Source organism: Chamaea fasciata, unplaced genomic scaffold (genome assembly GCF_029207755.1).
Source record: "Chamaea fasciata isolate MVZ Bird 193981 ecotype frontalis unplaced genomic scaffold, bChaFas1.0.hap1 SCAF_1, whole genome shotgun sequence".
NCBI classification, from domain to species: Eukaryota; Metazoa; Chordata; class Aves; order Passeriformes; family Sylviidae; genus Chamaea; species Chamaea fasciata.
Genome location: NW_027094086.1, coordinates 148,045,530 through 148,063,753, shown reverse-complemented (window position 1 = coordinate 148,063,753; position 18,224 = coordinate 148,045,530). Strand labels below are relative to the sequence as shown.

The following is an 18,224-nucleotide window of genomic DNA, read 5'->3' as shown; positions in this document are numbered from 1 at the left end:
CTATCAGAAATCCTTGTGTGGGCCCCATTACCAGCAGAGCACTTAACTATCACACACTATTTGTCACTGGGGTCAGAAAGTGCTACGAAGCATCACTGGGGATCCTGCTATGGAGCAGATATCTAAATTTCTGTGACATCAAAGGGGATTTAACTGCCTCACTATAATTCCAAGATTTTTCTAATGCCTTATTTAAGCTAATGAGAGTCCAAGAGATCAAAATCTGCTCCTGCTTTTGCTGCCTGAGTCTCTTCAGCACATTGGTCCCATCTGCACTGTAGCACCTCCTCTCATCATCTCTCTTTCATCAGATTGCCACTTTTAATCAGTAATTTCAGTGGTATTGTACTAGCAAGAAAATAACCTTCCTCCATTCAAAAGGATGTAGAAGCTCTCACTAATAACCTCCTAGAGTTATTAGTCCTGATCAGAAGTGCTGCCTGAGCTCAGCTAACACTTTCTGAATGACCTAGGGCACTGGTGACTCATGGCCAATATATTCTGTATCACAAAAATCATTGGGAGAACTCCCTGGGACACATTTAAAGTGATTTTGAATGTTTTTTAATAGAGGAGTGAGAGAGGGAAATGGAAGGCAGAGCAGAGAGGTTTTGTGAGAAACAAGAGGGAGGAGAGACACTGCGCAGCAGTCTATTGTTAAAAGAAATGTTCTTTAGCAGCTTCTTATTGCAGCTTTTAGAATTAAATGGGCTTTTTTAACAATTCCTTTGTTTTTGTTTTATTTCTTACAGTCTGTGTGCGGTTCTTCCCATGCTGTTCAGTGGACATCACAAAATTTCCAGGCAAAATTTGGTGGAGGCTGCGGAAGACCTGCTACAGAATCGTGGAGCACAACTGGTTTGAAACATTCATCATCTTCATGATCCTGCTGAGCAGCGGAGCCCTGGTAAATGTGACAGCATTTCCAAACTGGTTAAAAGTGGACTTGGGTCTCCAGTGTTCTCCAGTTCAGCTGTCACTAAGATCTTATGAACCCTTAGTGGTCATTTCTCAAAGCAAAGCGTTTAGCCTGGGGCTAAAACGGGTTGTCAACTTTTCTGATTTCACCTGCCTTTACCATATGGTGGGGAACTTTCTTCTGCTGTGACATAAAATTCTGACTTGCACATGTTTTGAAAAGAAAATCCTTGAGGAAGTCTGTGTGAGGAAGTTTGCCAGCATTGCTGCTTCAACATCCCATAGCTGCTTCTCCATGAGAGTTCCCATCTGGAGGCTTGCATTTTGCTCCAGGGGTGGCTTTGTTGTTTTCTTTTCTTCTCTTTTTTTTTTTTTTTTTTTTTAGCACATTCTATAACCGGAAAATCAAAATTATAAAAGACACAGAAGGCACTGAATCAGTGCTACCCATGGAGCTAGTGGATGCCTGTATTCATGTTTTGAATACACCTTAGGTTAACACTCAGTACCTTCCCTGCACAGGTCCTGTTTGTGTCCAGGTGAATGTGTGTATATGGACACTGGTTGGTCATTGCCCAGAACTCCGATAGGGAATCCTCTCCTCCTGAGAACCCACTGCATTCTGGAATTATCCCCTGTGCATTTTCAGCCCTGTGTTCTTCATAGGGATGCATTTATATTTCTCTTTTACATGTCAGGAACTGGTGGGATTTCTCCCAGGTTTTTATCCTAACCTAGAGCAGAGATGTGTATCAAGAGTTCTCCAGGCTTTAGTGTGGTGGTCACAGGTCATCTCCTTTGCAATGGAGTATGACATACACTTATTAAATATGCAGGCAGTTCCATGTTTGGGCAGGTTATCCATGCATTTCCAGAGGTCAGGATTGACTTCAGCCAAGTGGGTGAATCTGCCTTAAGCATCATCTTAGAAAGGTGCCTGCTTCACCTCACTGGGAATAATCAAGGTGTGGTGAACGATGGCTGCAAGGGAGCAGGTTCACTAAAAAGAACTGGAGAGGGAGCAGGCAACAAACTCCATCACAGCCCTGCACAGAAGCCCAACACCCCACTAGGCTGTATAAATTATCCTGTTCTTCCACTCCAGTTGGCATCAAGGAGGCCTCAGCTGGAGCACTGGCTTCAGCTCTGGGCACTGCACTTTGGGAAAGGCATGGGCTAATTGAAGAAACTCCAGAGAAGAGCAACACAAATTATCAGTGGCCTAAAAAAAAAGAGGAAAACACAGAAGTACTGGGTTTATGTAGCTCAAAGAAAGTCTTTGAAGGAGAGAGGAAGGTGGAAATACATAAATGTTGGTGCAAAAATGGAAAGAAATGGACTGTTCTCCTGGTCCACCAGAGATGGGCTGAAATGTCACCCCAGGGGGGTTCATTTTATTATGAAAAAGAAGAGGCTGAAGAACTTGGGTGAATAGTAAGCTTCTGAAAATTGTCACAGCTTTGCTGAAATGAATGGATTCTGACAGTTTTTTGCACCAGCTTGAGCATCAGAATGTTAATTTTTGAACACATTTTAGAGGGGGAATGTCGCTTGCTATAATATGCTTTAGATGAATACACTTCCTTACATATGTAATTAAAAGTGCCTTAGATAACTGAAGACTGCAATATAAAGCTCATTTAATTTAAATTGCATGCATTCATTTAGTTTTTGCGACTTTCAATTTAGCCAATGCAGTTCTGTATAAGGGCAAATTATCCTGCATTTTCTCACATATCAGCACCGTGCTTCAGTATTTGGACTGGAGATGTTGGAGGCAACACACAAATTTTTTTCCTGTTATTCTGGGCTGCTCTCTTCCAAAATCTGAGCTCATCTGGCTGCATACCTGGGACATCCTAAGGTGTTAAGGGAGAAGAGCTATATATACCTTTAAGCAAATATATGTCTGTGTATGTGGTTAAACCATCAAAATATCTCTTTAGCTTACTGCAGAAGGTCCAAAAACCTTTCTTAAGATTTTAAGCCATAAGCACCCAAACTGGAAGCCTATTTTTAATAGTAATTTTGGATAACACTGCAGGTATACTGCTTAACTCTTTTTTAACACACAAAGCAAAGCAGGGAAAAAAAAAAAAAAAAAAACAACAACAAAAACCTCTTCTTAATGTTTTATATGGCAGAGGTTTCATCCATTGTCACCATGAAAAAATGCAAAGCACCAGAATTTTGTCATTTGGGTAATATCCACAGCTTGTCCAGAAGCACAGAAGTGTCCAGGTAGCACATTTTTCATCCCTTAATAAGCTGCTTCCTGACTCACAGTGTGCTTTTAGTAGACAAAACACAATGTACTTTTGGACAGGTTAGTAGAAAGTAGGGAGAGCAAAGGAGGGAGAGGAAGAAATCACTTTAAATGGTTTGTTGTTATTTTTGCAGTAATTGCAAAGTACAGCAAGTCATCTGACAAAGTGAGTGAGCCCCTAAGAGAAGTGATAAACTCCAATCTGTGCATTGTTTTCAGGCTTTCTCCAACAGCTCTTTCACACCCTTGAAATATCATTTTTGAAGGCAAGATAGGAGACAGGGTTGCAGCGAAAACGTCACCCCAAAGTGTGGGGACAAATGGACAAGCTTTGGCACAGGCTGCCAAAGCTTTCTTGTCACTTTAATTACTGTTCCCTGGCAGGCAAAAGAGCAGTGTGACTGCCTGAGTGACAAGTACCACACTTCTTGTATCTCCAGGCACTGGGTGTTTGCTAACTTTTTGAAGCTTCTCAGAAAGTAGCTACAGATCTGGAAATATGTAAATGCAGATAATTCAGATGATTAGCACAGACCCTCTCAAATTATGTTTCTTACTGCCAAGTGCTCTGGGTCACACGATGGGATGAGAGTAATATGTCACAGCTTGGGTCATCTAGGTTACAGGGACTTGGGAGCAGCTTGTGTAACAGCAGTGGCAAAAGTAGCTGAGGAAGCAGACTATAATTTGTCAAATAAGCCCCAAAATGGGCAGCATATGGGCAAACCTGATAGCAGGATCATGCCTCTTATTTGAATTACTCTATAAAGTGAAGGCTAAATTATGAGACTTCTTTATTTTCTTTCTTTTGGGAGGTATATTGGTTTAGATCTTAAATATTTTAAAGGGGTTATTCAGTTGCTCGTATTTGATACAGATACTGAAACTCTTTTTATACTGCTCTGCATGAGATTAGTCGGAGAGACAGATGAGATGGGGAGATAGATACCTTGACCTTTCAAACATTATTGTTCTGCTAAGTGAATAATAATGAGCATTTCTTGAGGCAGAGAGCTGTAGCCACCTGAAATGTGATGGCTGAACAGAAGCCAGGGAACTCCAGTACTCCATAACACAGGCAGGTTAATAACCTAATTTGTCATCATTAGCAATAAGATCTATTTGGCTAAATGCAAGGGTCATATTTTGCCTCCTAAATATAGACATCCTGTGCCCTGGGACATCTGAGGTGCCTGGGTAGCATTGGCATAGCCAACAGGAGATGAGGCAGGATAAATCTGGGCATTTTGGGGTGGAATCTGCTCATGGATTCACACTCTAAATTCAGGGTGCAGAAGTTCTTTCAGCACTCAAAGGATGTACAGCCAGCTGAGGCTGGAGAGAGCCAAGCCTGTGTCCCTTGTAGAGGAAAACTGAAGAGATCTCTTAGGTCAAGGTCAGTCCTGTTTGTGCCTGAACACTCTTTTTTAATTATAATGTTAAAATATATCGGAAATCACGGACTGTGCGTGATATTTTATCAAATAAATAAATTTGATTTGATGATGACCTGCAGTGCAACACCCATGCTTTCCAACATGGCTCAGTTATTAACCAATCCTTTGTACTTCCAGGCCTTTGAAGATATTTACCTTGAAGATCGAAAAAACATAAAAACCATGCTGGAATATGCTGACAAAGTGTTCACTTACATCTTTGTCTTGGAGATGCTCCTGAAGTGGGTGGCTTATGGCTTCAAGAAGTATTTCACCAACGCCTGGTGCTGGCTGGACTTCCTCATTGTTGATGTGAGTATCATTTTGGAACTACAACCCTTCTCCTGTTGGATTTTGCAGTGGGTGGGAAAGGGCTGCTGGGTTTGGCAGCTTTGCACCTGTGAAATGACAGTTGTCCCTCTGACTCTGGGCATCAACCCTCGGCAAAGCTCAGAGGAGGTTTGGGTGTGTAACTGTGCATCCCCAGGACCCAAAGCAAACAGGAACGCCTTTAGTGGTGACGTAGATGTGTCACCCTGCTAATCTGAGTCACATCCCCTTCCCAACCCCGGGAACTCTCCCTTTCTTTCAGCTTTTAACGTCTCATTCCACACTCCCAGCCAGCACAAGGTCCAGTTACCTCGGCCTGCTCTGCACACGACCTGGGCACACAGGTTCTGAGCAGATTAGAGGAGCTGTCCTTGGCGGAGCTCCCTGGCGAGGCTGCCAGCAGTGTGTAACAGGATGTTCAGTACTTGCTCCCAAATATTTACCAGTGCAGGAGTCCAGGAGAAGGTGTGAAAAGTCCTCTTGGCAAAGTGTCTTCACTACTACAAAACATTGCAAAATATTCCAAATCATTGAAATACTGCCACGCTTGCTTTTCCTAATTTAAGGATAATCCTTAAAAGCCTGAACAAAAGGAAGCTCATGCCCCAGAGTGTTGCTAGTACCAGATTTGGCTCCTCCAGAAATTCACTTTGAATAGATGTGGGATCTGCCAAATTTGGGAAAAGTCAGCAACGCCATGTCCTCCAGATGAAGTCTAACGTTTCATCTCAGTGTATCAATGACGAGGCAATTATCTCCCTGAGGCCATTTCTTATTAGCTTGAGGTATTAATGCAGGAGGCTGGCAGAGCTTTGCCATAGTTATGTAATTTATTAAACTTCAGAGAAATTATTTTTCCCCATTTTACATCTGCACCTCGACTCGAGGGAAGAACTGCACTTTCTTTGGCCCCAGCCCAGGAGAGCACTTCAATGGGACAATTTGCTTGTCTGAAGTTATGGACACGTTTAAGTGCACTGCTGGATCAGAGCCTTTGGAAGCTTCTCCAGAGCTTTAATAAATTGATTTATGAAAAGGAAATTCTTTACATAAATTGTAGGTCATAAATTCTTCTTTGCATATTTGCTTAGAAACCTTTTAAAGGGAAGGCACTCATTTTTCTCAGATTAGCTCCAGCAGAAGAGGAAGGCCTGGTTTAATTATTTAACCACAAAATTGGAATCTACCAGTTCCTAAGTTATAGCCCAGCTCTGAAAACTGTTCTTACTGTGATTTAGGTGACATAGCTTTTCTTTTCTGGTTTCTCCATCTCCAAAATGGGACTAATAGGACTCACCTAAAGGACTGGATGGGCTTCCAGGAATTTGTTATTGGAATTACTGTTTCAGTGAGCTTCTGAAGACTAGAAGGGCTGGATGAGGGATGAATATTGTCACAACCATAAGTAGAGGTCTTCCTGATAGGAGCAACAGTGTGCAGGATCAATTCACTGAGGCAGTTTGGAACTCTGCTCCGGATTGAAATTAGTACCACGCTTGTAGAATAACATCTCATTAACACCAAAGAAAGTAAACCACAAACTAAGCTAAATTCTGTCCTCTCTGTGAAACGCCCCCCTTGGAATAGGAGCCACACAATAAGACAAAGTCCAAATGTAAACTAGCTGCACATTTGCCTTTTAATGGTGAAGTTGATAATGACAGATTGGAGAAGTGACCACAGATGGCCTGGGAAAGGGGCTGCACCTTCCCCTGTCACATATCCAGGCACCTATGGCATAAGACAGGGCCTTGGACTCCTCTTGTCCCCAGAAAATAAATCCCAGAGCCTTCTTACTGACCCAGCATGTTTTATTTTCTCAACCCACATTCAGATGTTCCACCCACGTTTAAATGTGCATTTTGCAAGCTCCCAGTCCAACCAAAAAGTTCCTCCACCCTTGAGTTGTTTTGGTTGCTGATTGACTCTAAGCCATCACTTGCTCTTTAGGGTTCTCAATGAATAAATCTTTTCCCCTGCACTATTCTTTTCTTAAAAATATTTTCCCAGTGCAGATTATGAGATCCTGGTACTATATTTTTAGCAGGTTTAACAGATGCTTTTCTCCTACCCTATTGCTAACCCTGCCACTCTGAATTGGCACAGTAATATCCTGTAATTTTTCCAGCACACTTTTTGTTTCAATTTACATTTTCTTTTTGGTCCTTTGAGAACCAAATCACTGCAACTGAGCTGCAGAAGGGAGTGAATGGGTGAATTAGCTGCTCCAAAAGAAGCAGATGAACCACTTGTATGATTTTCTCAAATTTATTTGTTTAAAATTATTCACTTAAAAATTCCTGATCTGCAAATTATTCATTAGTGGTTTGGTATCAGTATTCAAAATTCAAGCTGCGATGGCCGATTTTTGATTGGACATGTGAAACCATCTCTCATCTGTGTTTTCTCATTGAACAAATGCAACTCTGAATCTATTTTCTGTTTTGAATAATTCATAAAACTGGCTCAAAAATTTGCAAGTATTCACTATTTCTAAATGGGATTTGAAGCCAGAGGGGTTATAAGCATATTGCTGCTGATTTTTTTTCTACATATCCTGCCTTGTGGAAGACCTTTGACACTGATTTGGGCCAGTGGAACAGCAGAGGTTCCATCTGACAGTTGAGGATTACTAAAGAAAATTCTGTTTTGCAATGCCTAAACATTAAAACACAGAGTAACCCACAAACTGAGCTATTTTTGCTGGATGTAGAATCCCTAAAGGATGATCTCTGGTAATGGGCTTCTCAGCATCTCAAAGAAGTGTGCTAGTGTAGCAGAGAGTGCTTTCACATTCATTGAAATACAGTAACGTCCTATCAACAACTCTGCTACAGATTTCTTTGGGAGGAAAGAGGAAGGGTTAATCAAACCACAAACTGCAGGCTAGTTTCAGCTCAGGGCCTCTAGGGAAGATGCCTTAGATGTCTACTGAAAGCTGGGCACACTGAACAAACAACCTCAGTGTGCATCTATACAAGTTACCCTGAAAAAAAGAAGTGTAGTGCTAAAAGTAACTCACTTCTACACTGCAAATATCAGCTCTCTGTGCTCATGAGCTGCAGTGGTGGGCACTCAATCCACAGCTCTTTTCACATGAGGGAAAGGCTGGGACAGTAGTGTATCTGCCCAGACAGATAGAAGTGTAGACAGGCATCAATATCACCATCAGGAATGGCATTTATGAACAATCCTCTTTCCTAGGATGCATAGGCAAGTATTTCCACAAAGAACAGATATTTTCCAAGCATCCATGCAATCAAAATCTCTTCAGACAAAACAGATTAAACGAGGAGTCTGAACTTGGCCAGGGAAGTGGCACCCAAAGTGAATCTTTGTGGGAACTGCTCTCCACCAGGCCTGTCCTTTGAAACAAGGAGCAGAGACACTCCACCAGCTGTGCATGCTGGTGTCATACTTGTTGTTCCTTTCAATTGTTTCCTCTGACCTATAAATATTATCTTGAGCTTATCTATCTTGAGCTTCAGCCAATTAATTCTGAGCGATGTCCCAGTCTCTGCTGACAGAGGATGGATTATTCCATTGCATGGTCACTTTGGGAAAGACATCAGTCTAGGGCTTAGCATCATTCAGAGTCTGGAGGTGTTGCAGTCAACAGCTTCTTCACTGGCTGCTCATGCACTGAAGGCAGAGGTGAGAGGCTGGAACCCCAGAAAAGCTGTCATGGGAAAGAGAAGGGTCATGGGGAAGAGGTGCAAACTCCCAACTCATTAAGTAAGAACAGGAAAAAAGTCACAGCCAAATTTCATTGCCTGTGGCATTCACAGAGAAATCTGCTTAAACCAGGACTAATGTCATCACTCCACAAAAGTCCATTATTACAAATCCATCATCTCCATTGCAGCTTTTGTGTTCAATTTAATTGACCAAACGTTGGTCCCAATCCAGGCTTACAAAAACCCAGCCTGATTGTCATGTTCTGATTTCAGAGATGAGGGGAGATGAGGGTTTCTCCACCAATTCTTTTTAAGATTATTCTGTCTTTCAAGTCTTCACACGTGGAGAAAACTATTTTCCTAAACAATTGCTTTGTTAGGGATGCTGGCAGCCTCCTTTCCCTCCAGACATCTCCAGCAATGGGTGGTCCTTGCACCATGTCCTGCAGCAGGGAGGGGAGAACATGTCTAATTCTCAGTTTTTTCCCTGGTGCCCCACTAGTTTCTCTCCAGCTGTGTCATCAGGGATGGAGATTGTTCTTTCCATCCCTTTTCCATCTCCCCTGCCATGGAGACAGGGGCTCACAGGAGTTGTGGGTAGATCTGTCTCCAAAAGAGCTCATGCATAGCTCAGCAATGGATTTGAGGGGCAGGTATCTCAAAACAGTTATTCAACAAATCCACTAGGCAGGATTTTGTAAATGCTTTTATGGATATGAAATGCTATGTATTTTTTTTTTCTCTCCTCAATAACTTTTGTGAGTGGTTCTAACACAGCATGTTTGCCTGGAGCTGCTGAGTTGATAACCAGAGATCTGTATTCCCCACTGAGCAGCTTTCCAAATTTCCTGTTTGCTGCCAAATTTCCTATTTGCTTGTTTGAGATCTGCTCATGGATCTTCAGGCATTAAATGCACCATCACTTTCCCTGAACACTTAAACAAAAAGTATTACATTTTACAAGGTAGTTCCTGGAAAGCTCTTACTCTAAGATTTCTGGTTCAAATGCTTCACTGTCAGACAAGTTAAGAAGCAGCTAATAATCCTTGAATCTGACATGAACATTTTAGAACAGTCTTTCTATCCCTAGTTAAAATTGAATTGAATTAAATTATGCCCTTGTGTTGGATTGTCTTTAAGTGACAATTAAAAACTTGCTGTGTGAAGTAAATATTGATGGCTTATGATTACTTTAATTGTTTTTTTTTTCCATCTGTATTCCCTGTTGATTAACAAGGTGATTTCTGTTTGCTGTGCCAGTAATTACACAGTCTGCTGTAATGAGTCGTTCCCAAACAGCACTGAAATCCAATTTGTATTCTTGGGGCATTACCCTAAGAGCATGTGAATTTTCTCTAATTTCTGTTCTGAAAAGCACACAGGAGCAGAATGACAAAAATGCAGCCAAGGCAAATTAAAAAATCTATGTCTTGTCACTTGGAGCAGCATCTTAAGAGAGAACTTATTAGTGTTCTCTCTGAGTTGTCAAAAGTCCATGGGTACAACAGGGTATTATAACTTCAGACTTCAGCTTTTTGATTAGCTTTTTCCCAGTTCCTCAAAGCAAATGCACGTGTGGGATTTTTGAAGTTGTCTCTTTTACTACATATTGGCTAATTCAGGATAAGTGTAAAGAAAAAAAATCTACATGAAAATAAGTGGTTTTAATGTGTGTTAGCAGGTCAGCCGAGGTTGTAAATCTCCCTTCTGCCACCCCACACTTTATCTCAACACAGCACATGTAAAAACATCCAAATGTCTGGTCTTATCTTGGTTTGCACCTCATGTTTGTTACCACATGGATGCTAAAAGGGGAGAACTCAGGCTTTGCCAAGAGGAAGCACAAGCTGAGTTTCAGACAAGGCACAGCACGACAAAATGTGCTGCAGCTGCAGGAAAAGGGGTGGAAAATGGAGGTGAGGAGAAAGGTCCACAGTAAGCCTAGTTCACCATCTGCTTGCACCTTGCAAAGTGGTTGGGAGATAAGTAATTACTGCAAATGCTGAAGAATTTCAATAACTGAAGCAGATTTTCAAATTTCAAAAGTGCTGTAAAAAACCCATCTCCGCTCAGATTTCACTGAGCTAGATCTACCAAACATTTTCATTTTTTCAAAGTTATTTAAAGATGGAGGACTTTTCAGTATACTTTTTTAGAAGACTATGCTTAAAATGAAAATAATTAATAAAATCCTGGAGTTCCTGCATGGAGCTTGCTTGACCCTTCCTATCACTGGGAGTGGAGCTGCCAAATTCCATCCACAGGGATGTTCTCCCTAGCGTGGAAGAGCTGAGCTGGGAGAGGCACATTGACTGTATTTAACAGTCCAGAGTCCCACAAACTCTCCAGGGACAGAGGAGGATGGGGGATTGTCCCACAGCTCCTCTCCCTGATGACCAGCACCTTTGAAACCCCAGCCTGCAGACTGAAAAAACACCTTCCCACCATCCAGGGTGGTCAGGAGCAGCTCAAGAGACTCCTCCTGAGGAGGAGGGAAAAGGAAGAAATGAAGGGATAAAAGCAGCCTGCAGAGGGACAGGGATTCTTTATTAATGAGGGAGAGATGAAAGGAATTGGGATGAAACTTGAAAGCTGTGCATTGGTGGTGTAGAGATTCTGTGCAGACCTCCTACCCTGGTATGGGTGACTTTGGGATGTTTGTGCTAAGGCAAATGAAAATTAACATTCCTACTTTGGTATGTTCTCTTACTTGTACCATTATCCTTCCTGGCAATAGACAGGAATCCTACAATTCTTCAGAGTTCCTCTCCATTCTGGCATGTTTAATACAATATGGACATACTCAATACAATTCAGGATCAATCAGGTTCAAGAACCCAACTAAATTTAGCTGATTTTCAAGCTAAGATTGTCATGTTTCCCACAACAATTTGGTATTTTTTCATATTGATTTGGAACATCTAATTAAATAAATGCTTTAGGGAAACAAGCACATCCAGAACAGCACCTTGAGGGGGCAACACAAACAGATTTTTCTCTTTTGGTTGTTAGTTTGGTTTGGGGTTCTTCTTTTGTTGGTTTGGTTTGGGTTTGGGGCTTTTGTTGGGATTTTTTGTTTGCTTTTGTTGTTGTTTTCATTATGTCATATCTGAGTAGGGTTGATCCTAGTCCTGTCCAGAAAGAAACTTGCCTTTGCGTCAGCACCTCCACTCCCACCAGCTGGGATGGAAATGCAGCAGAGTCAATGGGGCTGAGCCCCACAGAAATTCTGGGGAATTCAGGGAAGCCACAGGGAAATGTTCTGTCAGTAATCACTGTGTGCACCCCTAGCATGGTATCACTCTCTTCACATAATAAATAATAATCAAGTCCACTCCTGACTACAGCATTCAGCATCAGGAAGGTTCCCTGGGATGAAACATGAAGTGGCTTTGGAGATCTTTTTAAGGGGAGAATGTTTTCTCTCGAGCTACCCTAAATCCAGGCTGTCTCCACACAGCATCTGGATGAGAAGCAGAACTCAGTTGATGATGAAGGAATTGTTTTGCTCTAAATCATAACACAAACGCCAGACTTTTCAAGGCATCTGTGCCTGCACAGCCACTGCAGAGGGAGCCTTTGGGACTTGGCCAAGCTTTGCCTGATCAAGTTAAATCATGTGACCCCCAAAATTCACAGGAATCTCCTAGCAGGCTGCCTAGGGAAGTGGTCTCAGCACCAAGCCTAACGGAGTTTAGACAATGCTCTCAGGCACCAGGTGTGATTTTGGGGATGTTCTGTGCAGGAACAGGAGTTGGACTCCGTGATCTTTGTGCATGCCTTCCAACTCAGCAGATCCTGTGACTCTGTGATCCCTACCCAGTGCTAATAAACAGGATGTCAAGGTGTGGCAAAGGTGCCTGTTTGCAGTGAAAAGGTGAATTCAGGCAAGCTGAAAATCCATTTGTAGATGGTGAGGGGGAGAAAACTGCAGATCAATAAGTCAGTTTGCTGCTTTGCTGGATGAAAGCTCACAGTCGCCCTCAGAAATTAGCTGAGGTTTAATTCCTGATTCTCAGCCATGTGCCCTGGGAATTGTCTGGAGCTGTTAGAAAAGCCTGAGCAGGTGTAGGGGAGGTGACAGATTAAGAGAACAGCAAGACGTAAAGAGGTGCTTCTGGAAACCACCAGGAAGCAATTAGGATACAGGAATGATTTATTTAAAAGCATTTAACCCAACAAGAGTGACACATGCTGTTTGCAACAAGGCTGCCCTCTGAAAAGGAAATGTTGCCTTGAAAAGCTTGGACATGAGGACCTGGAGACAAGCTGAGAACATGGAATATTAACAGAATTCTATAGCCTTATTCTGAGTAGTAGATGGAGAAAAAAGTTCTAAAAAAAAAAGTGGAAAAGTCCTGGAGAAACAAAACAAAACAAAATAAAACAAAACAAAAAAAAAAGGTGGATGAAGTAAACGAGTTTTTAAATCTAAGTAATAAGAAGTAGCACTGGGCTTTCCAGGCGATAATTTTTGTTTATAATTAATCTAGTGTAGCCCATACATGAGAGCACTCCACGAGCAGTAATGAACTGCTGCAGTGAGGGAAGCCCTTTGATCGCTCATTTCCAGACACGTTTTCATCTCCAGGCCATGGACCAACCCCAGAGCAGCCTTAAGGAGTTTGTTGTCTTTACCTGAACATGAGGGCTGTGATCCAAGGAAACAGGGAGCAGAGATGGGAATTTAGGTCACCTTAGTGTCTCTCTAGTGTCCTATTTTTAAGACTTTCCTTTAACTTTATGCCTTTCTTTCACAATGTGCAATTTCTGGATTGGCAGGTGCAATCATACAGTTTGGCGTCCGTATGGCAGAAAATGCAGCATCAGAATGAAAGGACAAAGGGATGTTTTAAAAACCTAAAATGACAATAAAAGTCTGCTCAGAAAGGGTGGATGTTGAAAGGAATACCAACCTCATTACAAGCTCCCTTTCCCCAACCATACTTCAGAGAGCCCAAAGAAGGTCCATGTATTTCCGTTTATTTGCAAAGTCCCATTTCCCTGTAGGTTTTCCAGCTTGCATCTGGGGTAAAGACTGAATTTTGTTCCTTTTCAAATCGAGGGTAGAAACTTGTAACTTCAGGCCTGGCTCTGAAAGACACTGGACAGTGAAGAGGTCTTGAGTGATTCTATCCTTGGCAGCAAAGGACAGGAGAGGCCAGGCTGGATTGAAAAGCGGCACCCACAGCAGTCCAGGCACTATTTCTTCTATTTTTATTTTTTTTTTAAAGGCACAATTAGAGAGGGAGAGAGAGGTTTTTTTCTGGGGCACACAAAAAGCTATTTGAAAGCACCAGGGGCCTGCATTAGCTGGAACTGCTTATTTAAATAAGTGGCCAGAGCTTTCAACTCAGCTGCTGTGCTTCCATTCAGATGTTGTTTTTTTTTGTTGTTTTTTTGGGGGGGTTTTTTTGGTTTGGTTTTTTCTTTTTTGGTTTTTTTTTGTTTTTTTTTTTTGGTTTTTTTTGGTTTTTTTTTTTTTTGTCTGCTGTTCCCTCCCCTCTAATTTGAAGAAGCAGGTTAATTTGATGAAATCCTCTGGCTGCATGAAGCATATGCTGCTGCCCATACCAGGAGAGAGGTCTCCCCTTCTCCCTGAGAGAGAGACTTGCAGGGCATTGCTCTCAGATGTGTGCAGTAACATTTAGTGGAGATTCTGGCTGGTTTTAGGATTTATATGATTATCCAAGGATGATATTTTTGCTGTTTCTCAGGCAGAATTCCTTGTTTTTAGGGCTCTGCTATTAATTCACCCCAGTGGTGGTCAGGGGTTAATTAAAACATGCAGTCTGTGCTGGGTAGTGCCTGCCTTGGAATGCTCAGGTCTGTCTGTTTCCAGCCTGGTCCAGGGGATGCTCCCAGGTTGTCTGAAATCATGTGCTTTTAGGATTGGGAAAAAAAAAAAAAAAAAAAAAAAAAGGAAAAAAAAAAGAGAGGAGCAGCCTTTATTCCAGCTCAAACAGCTCATTTCAGTTTCTCCTTGCTATAGAAACCTGCACCAGCCCTGGGTGAAACACTGCTCCCAAATTCCGTGCCCTTGACTCCCTGTAAACCCCCATGGGCTGGGAGTCTGTGGAGGCTGCTAATATGATATTAAAATGTGTTCATGTAGGGAGGAACCCACTGCTGTTCTAAATGCAATCAACCTTGGGAAAAAAAAAGCCCTCTATGATCTTCTAATTAAAGGCCTTTTTCCCTTCATGTGCTGCCTTGTCACACTCCCTATTTTGTAATTGTTTTTCTGCCACCTTAAAACCCTGTCCTGGTGGCTTTACTGGGTTTACGTTGGTTTACAGCATTGATTGCTTTGGTCGCTGTCAGATAATGAAGACACATAAAATTATTGTGAAATTTTATCTCTGTGTGTTCATGGTGAATAATTTAAATAGTCAGACAATGCTGCACATCTGTAACTGGTGAATGACTGTGAGACCAGCATGAACACACTGGGAATTTAACACTACTCCAGGTGCCACCTGGGCACATACACAAGCCATATTTCTTACCTTAAGAATGTCAGAAATTAGTCAAAATAGTGAAATTGCGACAAAAATTTGGAAAGCACTGAAAAAATGTTCTGTTTCCTGGACAAGACTTTAAAGTGGGTCGTCAAAATTATTCAGGCGTTTAGAAATTACTCTCGTTAGAGTTATATTATGTATTTATATAATTTATACAGGTATCAGTGAGGCTAACCTTTCGTCTGAGATCCTTCCCTGTACTCTAGCATTCTAAAGTCATTAATTCTTCTTGATTTTACCCTGGAAACACATATGAATGTCATGCAGTGGGACACTCCAGACCCAAGCTAATGTCACCAAGGCACATAGATACCAGGAGATTGGCTTTCAAAACACCAGCCACAGGTTTGTTAACCTCCGTGGCTGGCATTTCTAATGTCCAATGCATCAGGAATAAAAACTCTCATTTTTCCCTTGATCATGAGACTGAAAATGGCAACAGTAAAAGCCGTGGGGTTCATTTATCTCTTCCTTTGCCCAACCCCAGGCATCTGCCATGCAAATTATTGTAAAATCCATACAAATAAACTTGTGTAGATATATGTAGGAATATAGAAGTTAGTGGAAATATAGAAATAATGTGGGAATATAGAAATACAGGTCTATATTTATTGACACAATATTCTTATAGACACATAGATAAAACTATCTCTGGGCAAAGAAAGTCAGGAAGAGAGGCAAAAAATCTTCCCTGAATTCCATGATCAGAGAGAGCTCCACACTCTCTGCCTGTCTACATGAGCAAGAGGATGGATTGTTTAGGTTGGATCTACAAGGCTGAGCTTTGCTAGGAAACCCTGCCATTGAGCTGGGCAGAAAATGCTGACTCTTTCAGGGTTTCCCCTCTGTTGGGCTGGAATAAATTTTGGGAAGTGTCTTGACAGCACTGAGGCTGGGCTCTTGGCTGTGCTGAGATGATCCAAGGAATGCAAAGGGGAAGAGTTGCCACATGATTGACATCCTAGTCCATGAGATTACTGAGACCTGGGTGTCACAGGCTGAAGTCTGTGGAGGCAGGATTGCACACACTGATTTGTGAGCACCCCTTTCCCCCTTAGGGACCCTCATTGCTGGCCAGGTTGTGCACTGGGCTTCAGGTAAGGCAGAAAATCCAGTGATGGCATTGTTCTGGAGACTCCAGGGTCACCAAATCAGCAGCAAGTCAAGGGGATAAGGAAGAGTCTAGACCTAACATGGGGAAACTATTCCCTGATTAAGTTAAATGGAAAGCTGTGAAAGCTTCTTAGTAAGATCTAGCAAGTTCTGGAAAGACCTTCAGGGGAAATGCTGGAGGCAGAGAAAATGGGAGCTGTGATAAATCTGCTTGGCCCAGAAGAAGTGCTCAGGAGGATGAGGGATTCCATAGCTTACCTGTAACCTGCCATGTGAAAGGTGAAGTTGAGGTGAAAGCTCCAGGTCAGCAGCAAATTGGGTGTTTTATGGGAATTGTTCCAAGTAATAGTGACTCCTTAGGACCCACTTGCTCTCCACTGTGTTGCAGTGCTGCTTCAGGGGTAGGTTTTAACAAAAAACCTACAGAGCTATTTGCAAACAGGTACTGAAAAGATTAGAAATATGTGTGTGACTTATTCTGAATCTGGAGGTTACATTGACCCTAGAGGTGTTTCCTGGGTGCCAGCACATTTTTGATTCTGAGCATAGCACAAGCAGAACTTTAGAGCAGCTCTGGGCTGCATAGCCTTGCAACAGTAAAAAAAAACCCAAAAAAAACAGAAATAGCTGACTTCACCTTTTGTTGTGATTATGTGGGGCAGTCAGCAGCAATTCTGAAAACTGCTTGATTTTATTCCTAAAAATAACCTTCCGGGTCACTTTTAATCAAGTCCAAATGGCCAAATCCCTGCGTTGGTAATTCTCCTATAAATAAAACTTGACAAGGATACCTTCAAAACTAACATCCAAGCATTTAAACAAGTTGTCTCAAACTCTGCTCTGACTCCAGCCTTGTAAATCATTGCCAAATATCACACAGCTTCATGACCTAATCCTCTGCAGAGATATCTAATGCTGTGTAAATCTGTGTCAGGAGGGCAACACCACCTGTGATGTGTTTCAGGGTGACATTTGTGCCACTCAGAAAAAAATAGGAGCCCACTCAGGTCCAAAGTCTGCTCTTGCAGGATTTGAACCAAACACCTTCTGTTTTGGGAGAAAGGGCAGTTATGGGACACAAATCCAGGATGAGGGAGGAATCGTGCAGATGCTCCAGCCAAAGCAGTTTGAAGATCTTGACAGGATCTGAATTTCAGTCACCATGGGTGGAACTAGCAAAGGGTGTTGGGTACCATGTATTCGATTAATTTTCATTTAAATATCTACATTCATTTTATGGATCAATTTTACAAATTAGTGAGCTTCCCTTGGTGTGTGAGTATATGGATCTTGGTTTCTACCTCAGAGCATACAATCATTGAGCTGTTTTTCTCACACCTTCAGCCTTTCTGGATTGGAACCTCCAAGGCTATGTGAGATTAAGGCTGTTTTCTGCACTAGACTTTCCACCACAGATAGAAATATATGCCAGTGTTTCTCCTAACATGATTTCTCCGTAATGCCAGTCATATTTTAGACTTTTAAGATGACTTAATTGAATGGCTTCAGTCTATAACTACAGTGCACATTTGCTTACTGCTGTTAGACAAATCCTCAGCCCTTTAGCATTATTTAGGCAACATTAAGTTACTCGGAAGAGTAAATAAAAGGAAGAGGATTTGAACTTTGTGTTAATGCAATTTTAGAGCACAGGATGTAAACCAGGCTGGTGAGAAGCAGGGAAGGCAAAACATGGGTGCATTGGTGAGCTGAAGATGGCTTTTAAGTTAAACCCAGATTTTCTTCTTCAACTGTGAGCATTGGCTGAGCAGGATTTGGGTGAAAGGATCACGTCAAACCTATGGCATTGCTTACTCTAAAATGATTTAGGCATCATGCTCAGGTCACAGCTCCAGATCTGCTTCCCTAAAGATGGCAGCAAAGGCTTTGCTGGTGATTTTTACCTCCCCAGTGTCTATGGGGCCAAAGACATCAGATCTTGAACCCAGTCTGCCTGTGC

The 18,224-nt window shown here is 42.0% G+C and overlaps 1 protein-coding gene across 1 annotated transcript in view; it reads left to right on the top strand.

Moving 5' to 3' along the window:
• The window catches only part of SCN5A (sodium voltage-gated channel alpha subunit 5), a 175,155-nt gene that overhangs the window by 131,454 nt on the left and 25,477 nt on the right, over positions 1 to 18,224 (top strand). Inside the window, exons 19-20 of the mRNA XM_066201302.1 lie at positions 753 to 907; positions 4,759 to 4,932. Of these exons, the coding sequence (XP_066057399.1) occupies positions 753 to 907; positions 4,759 to 4,932 (329 nt within the window). The remainder of the gene's footprint in view (positions 1 to 752; positions 908 to 4,758; positions 4,933 to 18,224) is intronic.